General features: G+C 52.4%; 3 protein-coding genes across 4 annotated transcripts; 1 reads left to right on the top strand and 2 right to left on the bottom strand.

The window, feature by feature from the left end:
• Window positions 1–351: 351 nt before the first annotated feature.
• COX5A (cytochrome c oxidase subunit 5A) lies at window positions 352–5055 on the bottom strand. The gene is made up of 5 exons (XM_085233666.1): window positions 4867–5055; window positions 2665–2781; window positions 1809–1930; window positions 855–977; window positions 352–499 (listed from the first exon to the last, which is right to left on the bottom strand). The coding sequence occupies exons 1-4, from the start codon at window positions 4946–4948 to the stop codon at window positions 864–866; spliced, it is 435 nt and encodes a 144-aa protein (XP_085089792.1). The 5' UTR covers window positions 4949–5055; the 3' UTR covers window positions 352–499; window positions 855–863.
• Window positions 5056–7401: 2346 nt separating this feature from the next.
• RPP25 (ribonuclease P/MRP subunit p25) lies at window positions 7402–9491 on the bottom strand. The gene has a single exon (XM_019619354.3). It carries the CDS (start codon window positions 9193–9195, stop codon window positions 8584–8586), a length of 612 nt encoding a protein of 203 aa, XP_019474899.1. The 5' UTR covers window positions 9196–9491; the 3' UTR covers window positions 7402–8583.
• Window positions 9492–12527: 3036 nt separating this feature from the next.
• SCAMP5 (secretory carrier membrane protein 5) lies at window positions 12528–17014 on the top strand. Of its 2 annotated transcripts, none has more exons than XM_085233668.1 (7): window positions 12528–12660; window positions 13059–13131; window positions 13207–13335; window positions 14099–14255; window positions 14472–14573; window positions 14751–14868; window positions 14946–17014. In XM_085233668.1, exons 2-7 carry the CDS (start codon window positions 13125–13127, stop codon window positions 15138–15140), a joined length of 708 nt encoding a protein of 235 aa, XP_085089794.1. In that variant the 5' UTR covers window positions 12528–12660; window positions 13059–13124; the 3' UTR covers window positions 15141–17014. The 2 variants fall into 2 exon arrangements, with proteins under 2 accessions (XP_085089794.1, XP_085089795.1); XM_085233669.1 differs by having other exon boundaries at window positions 12573–12655.
• The last annotated feature ends 334 nt before the right edge of the window (window positions 17015–17348 follow it).

Here is a 17348-nt window from a genome sequence, read left to right as displayed (position 1 = left end):
GGGGGGGGGGGGGGGCGCGTATCCTTGCCCTGCGCATGCGGGGTAATGAGACACTGTGTGCAAGCAAAACGTTCCGGGCTGCTGCTGCGACCGCGCTGAATAGGGCCGGGGTACGTAGTGCCCTAGGCAGCCTCCTGCATTCCTTTATACATACATACATACAATCATACATACATACAATTTCTATATTTCTTTTTTTTCCGTGTGTCCTAGGCAGGTTCCTGCGTTCTATTATATATACACTTTTTTTTTTTTTAATTTCCCTAAAACCAGGAGAATTTTCCTCCTCTCTTCGCAGGGAATGTTTCCTATTTGTTCCCATCCCCACAAAGTAATGACACAAGGCACTGCCTCAGTTCAACTAGGTTGTCCTTTATTAAGTCCAACTCCACATAACATACATCGCAATTCAATAAAGTTATTTGAAATAAGGTGATACTTGAAGTTTTCTAACTTGAGGCGACTGTGTACAATCGGGCAGAATGCTCCAGTAATGCACCTGGAATAGAACAGCAGAAAACCTATTAGAGCAGCGCCCCACAATTCCCACACTGGCTATCTCCTGAGCCAACAAACTGCCTTATGTAACGTCCATTCCATGAGGAGTTTTATTTGGGCTTTATTTCAGTCCAGGTCTTTCCGCTTAGACCATGATCAAGCTTCAATCAAATCTCATCCTTTAAAGAATTTGGTTTACTTAGACAAGTATTTCAGCTAGGGATCTGTGGAGAACAGATTTTTGACACAAAGGCATATCTATTTCATACATATTTTAGTGTCACTAAAGTAATATTTCCTTTGTGGCCATGTTTGGCAGGGGCAGGTGCTGCAAGTGAAGTGAGAGAATCTCTTACCAACAAGGTTTATGCTTTGTCCAGGCCCAGTTCCTCTGGAGTGGAGATTCCTAGTTCACTCAAAGTTGGTCTCAATTCCTGGATAACGTAGGGATAGATTTCCTTGTGTGGGCCTGCCTTGTCCTAAAAGGGAAAGAATGGTGTTAACCAGAGAGCAAGTCGTTGTGAAGTCCACCATATATAAGACATTTTCACAAAGTAGTCTGCGGCCTGAACCACCACTTGCAATACACAAAGCTACAAGCCTTGTCAAGCTTCTAAAACAAGGGATGGTTTGTAAAGCAGCCCACAGATCGCTTGCAAATCAGGAAACAGACTGGAATCATCATCCAGTCTGTACCTCCAGTCTTGCAGAGCGCTGTTGTTTGAAACAAGTGGATTCGGTAGCTAGCAGCAAAGTCCTCTGGGATTGTCCTTGCCAACTGGCTCAGCAGAGCACAGCTGCTGGCTTCTAAGACAATGAAAAGGACCTCTGCCTCCATCCCCACCCATTCCTACTTCCTGTTAAGGAGTTAAGCCAACCTGGGCTCAAGTTTCAAGGTGTTGGTTTATGTTGTTTTTCTAACCATGCAACTTCCTGAGTTGGTAATCCCAGCCAGCTCGCTATTTAGGACTGCATGAAAGCAGTAGTTACCTTTGCTGAGGTACATCTAGCAGCGCTTATTAAAAGGGGAAAAAAAAAAAAAAAAAAATAGTCCTTAAAGACTTTCCCACTAAGGTCAGCATCAGAAAATGAAAATGCAAAAGTTCAGAAGTGTGAGATTCTTACATATGCTGTTACCTTTACCTCCAAACCATTATTTCAAACTGCCAAGCATGGCAGTGAACCTACTGATTTTGTTAGAATAGTAGGTTTCCCTTCACGTCACTAACATTAAGCTAAGAGAAACTCCTGCTGCTGGGCTTTTGGTGATGCAGAGCAGCAGTCAGAGCCTAAGGCACCGTCCCACTCACCTTCACCACCTCCAGGATGCGGACTGCGCTGGCAAAGTCATTTAACCGTCTGCACGCCCTCAGAGCTGCATCAATGATTTTTGGTTCTGGAACCAAGTCATAACCCACGAGCGTGTTGACACCTGTGGATATAAGGGAACAGCAGGAGCAACGTGGCATCGACTCATCATGCTGTCAAAAGGAAGCCACTAAGTATTATTTTGCTCCACTTCGTGAAAGAACTATTAACACAGCAGCAATCAGCAGCAGCATCCAATTACAACTTTCATTGCTATTTTGAACCCCTCCACCCCCAGGGGTTTTCTTTTTCTCTCCTTCCCTCTCACTACTACAGCCATAGCCATGTCTTAAACAGGTTTTATGAAATCCCAGTGGGCCAAGTGAGCCGTGCAATCATTAAGAAATCCAAATGACTTTGTTCCAAGTGAAACGAAAGCAGTCATTCCTTTCCTCTCCTTTCAAAGGCAAGAGCCCAACTGGCTATCCGAGTCATGCAGCAACGAGCCCCATGGCTGTTATGCAAAGATTTTTACAAGCCCTAATTGAAGCAGTTTAATAGCAGCTGGCAACTCCACAGCAAGTAACGCATGAAGGCAACCAAACAAACGGTCTGCAGCACGTTATGGCCAAACCACACAGCCAAAGTCCAAAGAAAAATTAGTGTGGTCATGTGTTAAACAACCACTGAGCTCAGAAACCCTTTCCCCACAGCAAAAGATTTTCTCCCTTTCTCTAAAGATAGGAAGTTAAAAATCTGTATTCTGGGGCAAGAGAGCCAAAAAAAAATAAAAATAAGTTCCCCCTAGTCATAGTACTATCACAACGCAGGCTGCTCTTCCCTTTGGATTCAACGTACCTTTCCTTAGCTCCCAGGCATCGATGTCTGGCTTGTTGAAATACGTCACCCAGCGGGCATCAAACTCTTCATCTGACTCCTGTGACCCGTGGGAGTAACAGCGGGCATGCTGCACAGCTGGGTAGAAGTAGAAAGGAGGAAGCTTTGAACAAATATACAAAAAGAAGGGCATTCGAGCCTTGACCAAGAGACCACAAGCTGTAAAAATGTACACCTCGCTCACTACATTTCATTTGAGTCAGCACTCAGGGTGGATAAGCGTTGGATGAGGACAGCTTATTTATGGCAGCTGCTGGTTTTGTGGCAAAGCGTGTCCTAGTCTCTCTAAAGCACAGACTGCCAAAGTGCTCCCACAGCTTCAGTCAGAGCAGGGTGGGGGAAATGCAGAGAAAAGCAATTCTGTAAAACCAGCTTAAGACAGAAGCTTTCTGCTTCCATAAGACAAAGGAATTTTACCTCCTTCCAGAGCCAATCAAACCCACGGAACGTCATTGGTCTGTATAGCGAGATGAGCTAGGTTAATCAACTTTTCAATAGCATTCCTTTCAGAAATGAGTATGTACAGCCTATGAGTTCTGACGTTATCGAATTGAAATCAATCCCCTGACTTATTCTGGAGCAGCTCTCCGCTGCAGACAACTCCTGAAAGCACTCAGCAACTCACTTTGCAACCCTCATTGGTAACAAGCTGCAGCCTTTGGCTCCACCACAAGCTCTGAACTGAGGAAGGTTTGTGTTAAAGCTGTTTTAGGGAAACACACAGAACGGCCCAAGCACACCTACAGAAGTGCTTCCAGGGGAAGGGCTATTCCTTCCAGCAGGCTATTGAATCACAGAATCAAAGAATGGCCTGGGTTGGAAGGGACCTCCAGGATCGTAAACCCTGCTTTAATACCAGCCCAGGCTGCCCAGGGCCCCATCCAACCTGGCCTTGAACACCTCCAGGGATGGACGGGGCATCCACAGCCTCTCTGACAACCTGTTCCAGCACTTCACCACTCTCTCTGTAAAGAACTTCCCCTTGACATCCAACCTAAATCTTCCCTCCCTCAACTTCAAACCATTTCCCCATGTCCTGCAGTTATCAACCCTTTCATAGAGTTGACTCCCCTCCTGTTTGTAGCTCCCTTTAGGTACTGAAAGGCTGCACTGAGGTCACCCCACAGCCTTCTTTTCTCCAGGCTGAACAAGCCCAGCTCCCTCAGCCTGTCTTTGTAGGGGAGGTGCTGCAGTCCCCTGATCATCTTCATTTTGAAGAGTTCAACGAGAAAAAAAAGCACTGCTGTCTCTGTGTCTAAGATAAAACTTCCGGCTCTGAGGGCTGTGTGCACACCAACGTTGGTTTTTTTCCAAGCTAACCCTTTCATTTAAGGCACAGCCCAGCAGGCTCTGCTCTGCTCCACCATAGCGTCCCTGTGCCAATGTTTGCAGAGCAGCCAGGCTCAGGCATGACCTTGAGGGCCTCAGCAGCGCTGCTTGCTTTTTGTTCCCTTAACCCAGCATGAACTGCAGGCACTGCGCAGCTGAAGCTCTCTTTAAAAGGAAAGGAACCAAGGCCACGTGGCCTGCACCCCTTGCACAACCCACCGGCCTGGGCTGTGCTCCTCCTTCCCTACCACCGCTTTTCAGCCTCGAAGCTCACAGCAGCAGTAACCTACAGGAAGCACAACCGGATCGATGGGAAGCAGCACTGGGAGCTTCGCTAAGCACAAAACCCAAACAGATTTTCAACCAGACCTAAAGTTGAAGCCGCGATTCTGATTTATAACGTGATTAAAAGCGCTACATCCGCCTTAGCGGAGCAGGAACGGGGCAGACGCACACAGAACGCAGCTCTGACCTTCCCCAATGACAGCACGGCAGCAGCACGCTGTGCCCGCAGGGCTGCAGCAGGACGGGCCGGGCCGGGCCGCCAGCCCCAGGATAAACCCACCTCCACCCCACAGCACGACCCCGAGTGCCGCCATCCGATCCTGATCCTGAAAAATTTGACTTTTCCCCATTGAAAAAGCGATCCGCTTCAGGCTTAAGCGGCGAAGCAGCTCGCGCTGCCACGGAGAGCTCGGCTCCCCTAGGGGCGCACAGCTCCGCGTAAACGTACACCGAAGCGGGCTCACACCGACGCGGGCTCACACCGAGCCCCAGGCCCGGCCGCCCGCCGGGTCACGACAAGGACACCGCGGCCCGCCCGCCGCCGCTCACCTGCGGGGCCGCGGATGGCAGCGCGGAGGCCGGCAGCGGCGGCGCAGCGGCGGAGAAGGAGGGCGGCGGCGGCGGGCAGCATGGCGGCGAGCGGGAGGACGGCACCGGGAGGCGGCCGCGCTCTGAGGGCGCGGGGCTGCGGGATGCGGGAGGAAGGGGAGGGGAGCGGGGAGGGCTACGGTGGTGCCGCGGGGACAAAGTTCTGCGCGGAGCGGGAGCGCGACGTCACGTGGCCGCGGCCGCGCGGGAAGGCGGGGGCTGCCGGCCGCCATTTTGTGGCGGGGTTGGTGCTGTGTGGAGTGTGTAGTGCTGCAGGGGTATGCTGTTCTCGCCATCAGTCCTCCCCTCAGCCTGCTCTGAGCACACTGGAGAACTCGGCTGCTCCTCACATCTTCCTGCCTATATGCACCACCGTCTTCATTGCCCTCCTCTGGATGCTTGCTGTTACGATGTCCTTCTGACATTGTGGCACCCAGATTGCCCCCGACACTTGCAATGGGTGGCGCCTGCCCTCAGTCACCTGGCAGCTGCACCACAGGGCATGGTTACATATCTAGTGCACAGCTACACATCTAGTGCATGCTGCTCGGGTAGTGCTTGCTGGCAGCCAGAACCAGAGCTTGGAATCCTAATTTAGTTGTAGAATCATTTGTAAAAACACAGAATTAGCCTCAAAATGGAGCCACAAAGAACCCCACTAATGACTGTCCCCCAATCTGCTGTAACCCCGTTTCCTACCACCCTTTGAGCTCAGCCCTTCAGGCGGTTGTTCACCCATCCTATTACAGATGTATGAAAGCCCACAGTGTGTTTCAGAGCCCCCCCAGGCTCTAAATCTAGATCCCCCGGGGATGGGCTACCCATCAGCAGCCATGCTGTGAGGGGATGGAGCCCTTCCTGGCAGCAGTCTGCTCGCTGTTTGCTGTTAGCACAGCAGCAGCTTGGCCTCTCGGAGGGAAGCAGAGCCCTCAGAGCCCTCCAAGCTCTTGTGGCTATCAGGGCCCGCAGCTGCTTGGCATTAAAGGCTTTCCACAGCTGAATGCAGCCTGGCTTTCCCAAAGGGAATCCCTGCTGCCGGGCTGTCTTCAGAGCATCAGTGAGCCCAAGATGGATGCGTGGAGACCCATTGCACATCCCCAAATGCACACCAGGGTGCTGCCCACAGCTGAGGCCACAGTAAGGCTGTCTGTGCCACCGTCTGTAAAGCCACGAGTTCACAGAATGACCCCCAAATTACTGTTCGTAGGCGCCGTGGGCTGTGCCTCCACAGCAGACAATCGCCACGCTGTTTTCACTCACAATGCCCCCTTGGGACCCTGTGGAGCCAGATGCCATCCTGCTATTTATAAATGCTTCATATCTGGAGTCGCAGTCAGTTTTATTCTTTTTAACTATTTCCTCATGCAGGAAACCCTTGGTACACAGCCAGCAGTGCGAAGCGTTTGAAATCCCCAGCCTCCTGTTGCCTCCCTCCAAGGTTGCAAATTGCCTGCATACAGAATCAATTAAAAATAATTTTGAACATTAACAAAATAATATGGTGAAATGAGTGACTTTTTTTTTTTTTTTCTCTCTTTCTCCTTGCATTTCTCCTTGCTGGGGGCAACATGAGCTGGCAGTTCTCAAAAGTGTTCACGCTTCGATCGAATTGTTTATTGAGTTCTGCCCCCAAAGTCCTGCTATTGCTGGCTAGGATACCAAAAACCCCTGGCTCTTACCAGTGGGGTCAAGGCTGAGGTTTTGGGGTCCTGCTACTATTGGTGAGGAGTCCAAAAATCCCTATCTGTGATCAGTGAGGTAGAGAATTTGGGTGGATGTGTCATGCCCTGTCATAACCCATATTCCCCATCTCTTTGTGCATAGTTCTTCATTAACCTTGTTTGGGATCGAAACTGGTGCAAGATGCTGTGCTGAGAGCTTCTGCTGATCTACTTGTGGGGCTGAGGGCACGCAACAGCCTGTTCTGCAATGGCTTATTGGCTTCAAACTGCATCATATACACAGCACCTGGCCCAGCAATGCTGAGGTGTGGACAAATTTGATTCTGGAGTCTGTTCAGCCCCCTCCGATTCTTATGCCAACCCCTCTTTTCTGGGAATAAAACCCCCACAAAAATAAGAAAACAATTGGAAATTAACGTTCAATTACATGGTGGCAGATAAGTGAAATGAATCAATCTGTGGCAGGGCAGATAAGCACAAACCTCCAGCCTGGAGGAGCAGCTGCCTGCTGAGGGAGATAACAAGGTCATTGCCAAACAACCCCCCCTTCCTCCTCTTTCTCGCTCCCCTGGTCTCCTTCCATTCCCTCTCCCAGCCAAACAAAGCACTTTCCAAGCCAGCCTTTGGCAAAGCAGCGATGCCTACTGACCCCATCCTAAGGCTGCGCTCTCTAGAGCCAACTCAATCTGTTCTGCTTGGGCAGGGGACCCAGGTGGATTTGGGTTCAGTTGGCCTCCCACAACCCGTCTCTGCATCGCCCCGGTCTCCATGTGCTGGCAAGGGGGTGGCATGGGGCAGATGGAGCTCCAGAGGGGGCTTTGCCAGGCTCTGCCATGTCGGCAGGGACCAGGCAGCTGCCAGGGCGTGCAAAGAAGCTGGCCCTCATTCGTCATCCCCAGGAGGCAGGATTTGGCCAAGATCCCCTTGTTCTGGCTCAGCAGCAGCCACACTCCCACCCTCACTATGCCCATTTGTGCCACGGCCACTGGCAAAGACGATCCCCCCCACATTTCCCCATAGACATACTTCAACTACTTCTAAAGAGCTTTTATTTTCCGTTTGTTTCCTTTTACCCATAGAAAAAGCAGACGTTTCGCTCCAAAGGGATTTCTGGGGAGCCAGCCCATAGCAAATGCTCCACAGCCAAACCTACAAAGCTCTCCCTCATCCCAGCATCCGTCCAGCACGTTGGAGATGATCCACCTGATGCTCCCCATTGCCTCCATCCCTCGTCATCATGCTTTCACCATGGCTGCAAACACCTCCGGGAGAGGAAAAACCTGAATATGTGATGTGGGAAGAGGGGTTATTTCCATTTCTGTTCTTTGGGGGCTGCTGTTGAAATGAACGACAGTGCTCCAGGGCTTGTTTCCTTGGCTCTCAGGCTGCAGCAGTTCAGGAAGAGGAAGGATCAGCTTCGGGTATTTCAGAGCAAAGCACAAAATAGAAACGATGCCACAGCAGAGAGGAAGGGACGGAGACAAAGCAGGGAGCTGGGTGAGAGGGAGCAGGACTCATCTGCTTATTTGTGCTATTCAGGATGAATCACAGGAGCCACGAGGCACGGATCCCAGCATTAATAAACCTGACAGCTCCTCTCTGGGGTTAATTGCAGTGGTTTTGATAATGAAGGTGTTACTCCGATGGGCTCTGAGCTCTTTGCTGCTGGCTGAGACATCCCGATGTAGAGCGGCGGCATGCAGCTGCCTTTCCCAATCTGGGGAGAATCCAAAGGATGCTTCGGATCTGTGGGAGTCCTGGAGAGCTGCTGTGCCGGGGGCTATTTAGCAGAGCTGGCAGGAGGCATGAGTGGCTCTGCATCCGTTCAACTGCACACAGCATCAGGCAAAAGGGAGGAAAAGTTTGGAGAGGGGATGTTTTCCCACAGACCTACACACCGCAGCCCCCTTCATCAATGGGGAGCCAGGGGGGTACAAGGATGTGTTCTGCATGGGGTCAGTAGCCCCCCAGGCCCTGCTGTGAGCATGTAATAGGGTCAGTAGTGGCCATTCGTCTGGCTGTCTCTTGTCCCCGAGCCCTGCAGGCTGCTGGCTCCCACTACCTGCAGCTTCTTGGGCAGCAGTTCCTCATGGGCAGGCGGTGGGGGCCGCTTCAGCCCCTTGGCCGAGGAGCTCGAGGGGTCTTCTCCTGCCTCTCTGGGCTCAGGGGGTTGGTACCCCGTCTGGTTGGGATCCAGGGGGTCACGGGAGAGCAGGATGCAGATGGAAGGGACGTTCTTGTGGACGGTCAGATTCTGTGCTGCACCGCCAGGCAGCGGGTCCTGGTTCTCCCAGACCTCCAGCAAGGTTTTGTAGCGTACCTTGGTGACCTGGTGAAGACCCCCCAGCTTTCTCTTCATGATCTCCACGCAGGTGATGGTCTTGGTGACTGCTCTGCCGCAGCCGCTGAAGACAATCTGCCGGCTGCCCTTCAGCTCCATCTGAGCCATGGCGAAGCTCATCAGGTTCCTGATCTTGCTGCCCTCCTTCACTTTCATCTCCACCACACCTGGGGGCAAGTCGGGGAAGGGCAAGGGGCTCTCCTCCTCTGACGTCCTGACCTTTCGGAAGTTCTCCATCCCAGACTGGGCAACGGGCTTGGCCGCCATCCCTCACCCCACACCTAGCCTCCGCTGTCTTGCTCCAGCTCCACCGTCAGGTCCTCAGGACCCCCAGCCCCTTTCCCTCTCCTCGTCCTGGTGCTGGCTGTCCCCGGGGGAGGCCAGAGCTGTAGGATCCCCTGGGTGCCCCTGCTCGCTGCCAGCTGCAGCTCTCGGCAATGCTCAGGCTCCTCTGTTCCGTCTGCAGCGCTTGCTTCTGCCGCTCTTTGCTTCATTCTGGACTTCAGCAGCCCCCAGAGCTGTTCTGTGTAATTAGCAGATCCTCCCCCTCTCTCTCCCCTCCCTCTCCTCCTCCTCCTCCTCCTCCTCCTCCCCTCGCTCAGCCTCCCATCCCAGCACCCTCCTGCTGCCTCCATCCCTGGGTGGGCAGAAGGAGAAGCTATCTCCTGGCTTTGTAATGCTCCCCAAGTCCTGCCCCCTTAAAGAGAACCTCGTCCCTTCTCTCAAGGACACCAAGCTGCCTGCAAACAGCAGCAGTTGTCCCCTGTCCCCCCCCCCATCCCAGCCTCCGGATCATTGCACAGTGGAAAGAGATGCCGAGTATTGCCTTGCTGCCAAATCTTATCGGCCTCTGGAGGACCCGGGATTATTTTCACCCCGAATAGGGCTTGCAAAATCCATGAATAAATGAATGGATTAGCCAGCCCCATTCCTGCCACCCCAATGCAGCAAGGGTTCCACTGTTGGGACATCCCAGGGTCCTGGCACCAAGAGGAGAAACTGAGGCAGGGCCAATGGCGGGGTTGAAATGGATTGAAGCCTCCTTGGGAAAACACTGCCTCCAAAAGATGCTAAAACCCATAGGAAAATAACGAGAAAGGATTTCAACAACCATTCACACAGCAGGGAGGAAAACTGCGCTATGGGATCAAATCCTGCCACCCGTGGTCCATTTTTTTGCAGCATTCTGCAGCACTTAAAATGGAAATGAATTGCGTTATTAGCAGCTCCATCGCTAATTACCATCTGAAGCCATTCATTACCCTGTCAGTGTGTTTGCTGGAGGACAACAGCAGTTATTCCAAGCTGAGGAGCAGCAGGATGGGAGAGGGACAAAAGCATTGCTGAGGGGATAAAAGCACTGGGTGAAAAATACAGGGAATTGGTTAAAACAGAAGAGAGAGATGGTGAGAGCTGGAGCGGCAGTAACATGAGCCCCTGCCCTCCACCTGCCCTCTCTATATTTTCTTTCATCTGCTGAATGTGGGAGCAGTTCGGAAAGTTGAAGCATGCGATATGAGGAAAGTCTCCATCCATCTCTGCGTCACATCGGGGTGGCTCAGGTCTCAGGTGCTTGTCACATTGCATGTGGGACGGCACCTACGCCAGTGACATCCCTGAGTGAGAGCTTGTGCCCTGGCCCTGGGAACATCTGGCTCCCCACTGAAACCCCTTCAGTGGGGCAAACCCCTTTGTAGACCCATAACACAACGAGCAAGAAGAATAATTGGGGGCCCCCAGGATCCGGATCAGCCCCACCTGGGCACCTCAGCCACAGCCTTTGTACGGTCCCACAGCTCTATTTAAGCTCAGCTTTGTAGCTTTCAGCTCTAATTTGGGATTTTCTGTGAGTTGGTCTCCAGTTTAATGATATCTATGCTTGTTTCTGGTGCTACTCATATGGATTTCAACCTATCGATTGATTGGAGAGCTGCTTAGCTACTACTGGACCTGGCTGCTATGCTTACTTCATGGCTTGACCTTGAGAGTGTGGATATGCTAGAGGTGTGCCAATTGATCTGGGTGCATAGCTGGGTTTGATCACTGTCCTCAGCTCAGGTATGAAGCTTACCTCTGGGTAATGAGGCCTGCTAGTTGGGCTGTCACCCTTGGTGTCCCAGTTATCCTCTATGACTCTGAGGAGCATATGCCCTTCTCAGTGTTTGTAACCAGAAGTGCCTCAGAGCTGCAGCAACCCAATTACATGTGGTCATGCCCTGATGCTCTGAAGGCATCAGCAGCACTGTTTTCCCCCATAATGATGCTCCCAAAGGGGTGGCTTGATGCAGCACTGTTTCTGGCACACATGCAAGTGCTGTGGCAGTGACATGAAGCTGGTTTCCAGGCAATAAGGTAGGGGAAGAGATTTGAGTGTAAGGCAGGGTTATTTTCAAGCAGGCTGTTTTATGGAGACATCTGCTTGCCTCATTGGAAATGGAGGGCTGTGCTGAGCTTGCCTTTCCCTGGGATTCAGTACCAGCTGAGCTGCAGGAGACCATTATTGGCCTTCAGATGTAGGGACTTGTCTCCTTTAGAACTGGCCTGCATGGAGGCTCCACCTTGGTTTTGGAGACCTCTCATTTTGTAGAGGTCCTCGGGAACTGCTGGTGGGGTACCAAGTCTTGGTGATATGTTAATCCAGGTGCCACTTATCCACCCTGATGCCATTGCCTTTGTCTTCAAAACCTTGAAGATGAGCTGGAGCACAGCAGGATATGATAGGAGTGGATGCAGGGTTCCCTAAATTTCAGCTTGCTGGTGGGACCTGAAGGGTCCTCTTAACCTCCTCGGTACAGGCAGCCAGGGCTTGTCCCCCAAGATCCCCTGAACAATATGGCTTTTATCACATTCCTGCCCTAATGTCTCATTTCCCTCAACAGTGCCAGACTCCTACCCTACAGGGAGTCCTCTCTGCTGCATATAGGATTTCCCTTCACTCATATGGTAATTGCTATATACACACTACATAGAGGGTCTTCCTTGTTATATATGGATTTCACCATAGTCATATATAAGGTTAACTCTAATGCATACAGAACTTAAACCCTATAGAGGTTCTCCCCCATACGGTGGCTGCTGAACTGTTGCCCGTGGAGGATCTCCCTTGCCACATGTAGTGTCTACAATACATGCACCCCATGGAGACTGTCCCCGGACCCATATGGAGCCTGCTATATCTTTTCCAATAGATGGTCTCCTGTGCCCAATACAGAGCTTACCATATCCCATAGAGGATTTCCCATGACCCATGTGGAGCCTGCCAAACTCTTGCCCCGTAGAGGATCTGCCTCGAACCACATGGAGTTTACCATGCCCCATACAGAGTTTCCCCTGACCCATATAGAGCTTACTACACCCTATGGGGGGTTCTCTCTTTCTCTATTCCCGATCTCGACTATATGGAATATGCCAAACGTCTTCACTGGGAGTCTCCCCTGCCCCACGTGCAGCTTACTGCACCCGTACCCTATAGGGGATCTCCCACGACCTATGTAGTGCTCTCAGCCCCAGAGATCTGCCTTCCACCCCTTGTAGGACCCCGAGCCCTATGCGCTCCCCTCCCGGCGGCATCAGGACCCTGGACAGTTCCAACCGCTCTCGCGAGATCCGGAGGGTGGCCCCGTTGGCGGGGCGGGCGGGAGACGGCGCAGTCTCGCGAGAGCGCGGCCGCTGCGGCAAGAGCGGCGCCGGGCGGCCGCCGCCACCCGCGACGCGAGGCGTGGAGCCGGTGCTGTGCGTGGGGACCCGATCGTGACGGCGGCGGGGCGGGTGGGGGCTGTCGTGCGGCACGGGGAAGGCCGCGGGAGGCCGCTGGAACCCAATGGGGGACGCGCCGCCTGGGTGTCCCCGCGCTTTCCGTGGGTTTTCGCCTCCCGGTGAGGCCGTTCCCGAGCGGGGATGGAGCGGAAGGAGCTCCGCTGCTGTGCGTGGGCCGAACCCCGCGGCTGGAGTCTGTGCTAATCGGCAGGGCGTTAAGCGGGGCGGGAGCCGGGATTGAGCCAGGTGTCCGCGTTAAGCCGGGCCCTGTGCTGAGGCCGGGGTGGGGGAGGAGGGTTTGGGGAATGGGGGCAGCTGGGGTGCAGCCGCACTCTTCTCAGTGCTTCCATCTGTGTCTTCTTCCTTCCCTCCAGCTCTGACGCAGCTCCCGGCTGCTTTCCCTCATCTCTGCAGAGCGGGGAGGCAGAGAGCGTGCCAGCATGGCAGGTATGGGTAATCTGGAGGGGGGGGTTGTGTTGTTTTCCGCTCACCGCCCCTCATTAACGGGAATTCTTGTTGCAGAAAAAGCCAACAACTTCCCTCCACTGCCCCGCTTCATCCCCTTGAAGCCATGTTTCTACCAGGACTTCGATGCTGAGATCCCGCCGCAGCACCGCACCATGGCCAAGCGGCTCTACTACCTCTGGATGCGTGAGTCGGGGTTGGCCGTGTGCTCAGCACGAGTCAAACAGGGGTGGTGTGCCTTGTCCCCCTCCAGACCTTCGTGCCCAAACCCACGGGGGATGGGGTAGGGCTGCGGCAAGCCCCGGATTTCGTAGAATTGCAGAATTGTAGAATTTGGGTTGGAAGGGGCCTTGAAGATCATTCAGTTCCAACTCCTTTGCCGTGAGCAGCGTTGCCAGCTGCTAAATCAGGCACTGGAACAGCTTTGGTGGAGGATTTGCCACCAGCAAAGGCTCTCTGAGTGTCTTTGACATCAGGGGGCTTTCCTCATGGACCTGAACTCCTCACAGCCCCTTTGTTGGTTCCAAAATGCCCCATGTCCAAGCTGGTCACATGGGCTGGATCCCTCCTGGAGTTTTGCCTGTTCTTTGCATGCTTCTGCGTGCTGTGCTCCATGCTGAGAGCCACTGCTCTTCTCTAACCCCTTCAGCTGCCCGGATCTCTCTAACATCCTCCGCATGCCTCCTGTCACTTTTCCACAAAAGAGGAAAAAAATATATATAATCGTGTTTCCCTGCAGAAGCTGTTTTGGGACATTAAATTCCCAACAGCTGCTTACTAGTTTCTGGGATACACTTCCGTGCAGCTCCATCTGGAGCGTTTTATCAGCACAGGATGAGGGGCTCGGGAGGAGCGGGGGTGTCAGACCTGCTGCAGGGTTTTGGGATCATGCCGCCCTCCTCACGTGCGCTACTCCGCTCCCTCTGTGTGTGTGTGTGTGTGTTTGCAGTGAACAGCATCACCTTGGCGGTGAATCTCGTTGGCTGCCTCGCATGGCTGATTGGAGGCGGCGGAGCTGTTAATTTGGGACTGGCAATTCTCTGGCTCATTCTCTTTACGCCCTGCTCCTATGTCTGCTGGTTTAGACCTATTTACAAAGCTTTCAAGTAAGTGGTCACACCTGAGCTTGGCTTTCACGGTTTTTTAAAACTTGTACGCAGTGCTTAGCTTTGGGGCACTGTCTGAATATTTGGGGATTTCTGCTCTCCCTGCCCAGCCTTCTAGCTGTACTTTTTAATCCTCACCGTGAGGCTGTTTGGCACTGGATGAGGGTAGAGCAGCAGGGATGGAGGTGCAGGAACTGACAGAGCCCTCTCTTGCAGGACAGACAGCTCCTTCAGCTTCATGGCCTTCTTCTTCACCTTCATGGCCCAGCTGGTGATCAGCATCATTCAGGCCGTGGGGATTCCTGGCTGGGGTGTCTGGTGAGGAGCATGCGGTGGGCACGAAGATGAGCTCAATGGGGAGGTGGTTTTGGGATGGAGAGCAAAGAGAGCAAGCAACCCCTCGGTGTCCTAGCATCATGGGTAGCTTCTCTCCTTGGGGAAACCGGAGGCAAGAGTCAGAAGGAATGCTGATTGCTGGTTTCTATCTCCGTGCAGCGGCTGGATTGCAGCAATCTCCTTCTTTGGGACCAATGTGGGGTCGGCTGTGGTGATGCTGATCCCCACCATCCTGTTCACAGGAATGGCAGTCTTCTCCTTCATCGCCCTCACTATGGTACAGTGTTGGGACAGAGGCTGGGAGGGGGTCGTCGGGTGGATTTTTTCCTCATCTCAACCCTCTCTCCGCTCCAGGTGCACAAGTTCTACCGGGGGAGTGGTGGGAGCTTCAGCAAAGCGCAGGAGGAGTGGACCACAGGAGCCTGGAAGAACCCACACGTGCAGCAGGCAGCTCAGAATGCAGCCATGGGGGCTGCACAGGGGGCCATGATGCAGCATGAGACGCAGTACTCGGCCACCCCCAACTACACCTACTCCAACGAGATGTGAGCGGCGGGGCTGCGGCCTCGGGAAGAAGCACTGGGGGGGAAAGAGGAGGAGGAGGAGGAGGAGGAGGAGGAAGGCTGAGCTGAGTTCCTGCAGCTGTTTCAGAAAGCTGGAGTGTACCGTAATTTTCTATTCCCTGTTCTTTGTAACTGGATCTGTCTTTTCTTTTTTCCTTTTTCCCGTCAGCACCTTGAGCTCTTCTTTTCTCCCTCTTTTATTTCTCATGTTGGAGAGGCTGTGAGTTGACCAGCAGGATTCCCATTGTGGTAGTATGTGTATGTTCCTGTATTCTTCTTTTCCCTGTGAAATAGTGCACGGTGGTGGTTTATTATTACTGTGGTGATAGGTGTGTTAGAACTACATCAGCCAAAAGCCCCCCCAAAAAGGGAAAGATTAAAAAATAGTGACCAGCACCCATCTCCTCTCTAAATAAGAGCTGAACTACAGGTTTCTGATGTGAGTTTTCTTTCACTTGGTAGTGTCCAGTCATTTGTCTCAGCAAGGGCAAGCAATCCTGGGAATTCTCCTTTTCTACTTTCTAATTAGCAGGTGGCTATTTTAGCCATTAAAGAAATGGCTGATTGAGCAGATTAAAAAGAAAAAAAAGAAAGAGAGGAGGAAAAAACCTCCAGTCCTGCTGTTGACATGCTGGAAGCCAAGAGATTCCTAACCCGCCCCCTGGCTCAGGATCTCCACCTTCTCTCAGTGCGTGGTGTTGTAAATGCGTAGTTTACATTTTGCAGTGTTATTTTGGCGTGGCTGTGGATGAGAGCTGTGGCACGCTGTGTGTGTGTGTGTGTGTGTGTGTGTGTGTGTGTGTGTTGGGAAGTGAGGACAGGTTCTCCCCGTGGGGTGTAACTTTGCATCCTGAACCTGTTTTCTAAAGGCTTCTGTTTTGAAACTCTAAAACTGGCGGAGTATTTCTTGCAGGACCTATTCTTGGTCATATCTTGCTGCCTTGTGCAATTAACCCCACTGATTCTAGAAACGGCAAGCCTGAGATGTGTCCCTGTTGGTTTTTGGGGCACACGCTAGCTTGCAGCTCCTTGTGGAAGCTCTGGGCTGGTGGGAGCAATTCCTTCTTGCTCCTGCTCCTATAAAATGTGGAGAAACCTAGCTGCATAGCTCCATTGGGCTCCCGTGCAAGGATGAGTTCTCCTGGTCTACCAGCCCCAAAATCTTGCCCCGTCTGGGGGGGCTGGCCTTCCAGCAAGGGTCTTGCAGGTTAGTAGAAAGCAGCAAAGTTCCACTTGTAAATGGGAGCAGATGGGCACTGCAGGGCAGGAGGAGGGAAAGCTCCTGCTCAGAGATGCTTTTCAGACTCTACATGCACTTTAAACAGGCCATTTTTCCTCTAAGTCATAGAAAAGCAGCCCAAAGGGAATGCAGCCTCTCTGCTCCCGTTACACCTGCCCCCCAGGTGTCAAAGCAAAGATGCTGGCATCTGTGCAGCAGTGCCAGGATGTGAAACTTGCCCATGGGAATTGCACCAAACTTGAATTTATTTTTTTCCAGCCAAGCACACCAAGAATAGTTTCCTTGCTAAGGATATCACTTCAGCTGTTTGGCAGTAGGCAGTTGTCTCTTGACAAGACTAAAATGCAGCTAATGATGAAACGCCTGTCTGCGTGTATGTGTGTATATATATGTATAAACTGTAAGGAGAAAAGTAATCCTTTGCTGAGCCTATTATGTACTTAATCAGGTTTAAATATTGTGCAATTCATTTCTAGCTAGCCTAAAACTTACTCTGCCAAATCACGTGCTCTGTCATCCATGTCTGCGAAATGATGAATGAAGTGACTTCACCTTCTATTAAGCCGCATAAACAATAACTGTAACTAGCTGTAACTAACAGACATTGCTTCAGCACCTAACCCTGCTCTCTGCTGTGTCCTCTGTGCGAGCGTGATGCTCACCGCCCAAACGTTGTACTGTGGAGCTGGGCAGGACCCCACTCACTGCCTGCAGCCATTATGTCCCATCAGCAGCCCAGTTATGGGGTTGACAGCTGTTGGAGAGGGTCCAGAGGAGAGCCACAAAGATGATCAGGGGACTGGAGCACCTCCCCTACAAAGATGAGCTGAGGGAGCTGGGCTTGTTCAGCCTGGAGAAAAGAAGGCTGCAGGGTGACCTCAGTGCAGCCTTTCAGTACCTAAAGGGAGCTACAAACAGGAGGGGAGTCAACTCTTTGAAAGGGTAGATAACTGC

Source organism: Meleagris gallopavo, chromosome 12, assembly GCF_905368555.1.
Source record: "Meleagris gallopavo chromosome 12, MGAL_WU_HG_1.1, whole genome shotgun sequence".
NCBI classification, from domain to species: domain Eukaryota; kingdom Metazoa; phylum Chordata; class Aves; order Galliformes; family Phasianidae; genus Meleagris; species Meleagris gallopavo.
Note: the sequence above shows the minus strand (reverse complement) of the source record. Positions and strands in the feature narration are given on the sequence as shown.

Excerpts from the sequence above, each read along its gene's own strand:
- COX5A (XM_085233666.1), bottom strand. The coding sequence starts at position 4,948 with ATGCTGCCCGCCGCCGCCGCCCTCCTTCTCCGCCGCTGCGCCGCCGCT. Across the intron at positions 2,782-4,866 it reads TGCCATCCGCGGCCCCGCAG|CTGTGCAGCATGCCCGCTGT; the intron begins GTGAGCGGCGGC and ends ACTTCTACCCAG. Across the intron at positions 1,931-2,664 it reads TGCCTGGGAGCTAAGGAAAG|GTGTCAACACGCTCGTGGGT; the intron begins GTACGTTGAATC and ends TTATATCCACAG.
- RPP25 (XM_019619354.3), bottom strand. The coding sequence starts at position 9,195 with ATGGCGGCCAAGCCCGTTGCCCAGTCTGGGATGGAGAACTTCCGAAAG.
- SCAMP5 (XM_085233668.1), top strand. Across the intron at positions 13,336-14,098 it reads GCTCTACTACCTCTGGATGC|TGAACAGCATCACCTTGGCG; the intron begins GTGAGTCGGGGT and ends GTGTGTTTGCAG. Across the intron at positions 14,256-14,471 it reads CCTATTTACAAAGCTTTCAA|GACAGACAGCTCCTTCAGCT; the intron begins GTAAGTGGTCAC and ends CCTCTCTTGCAG.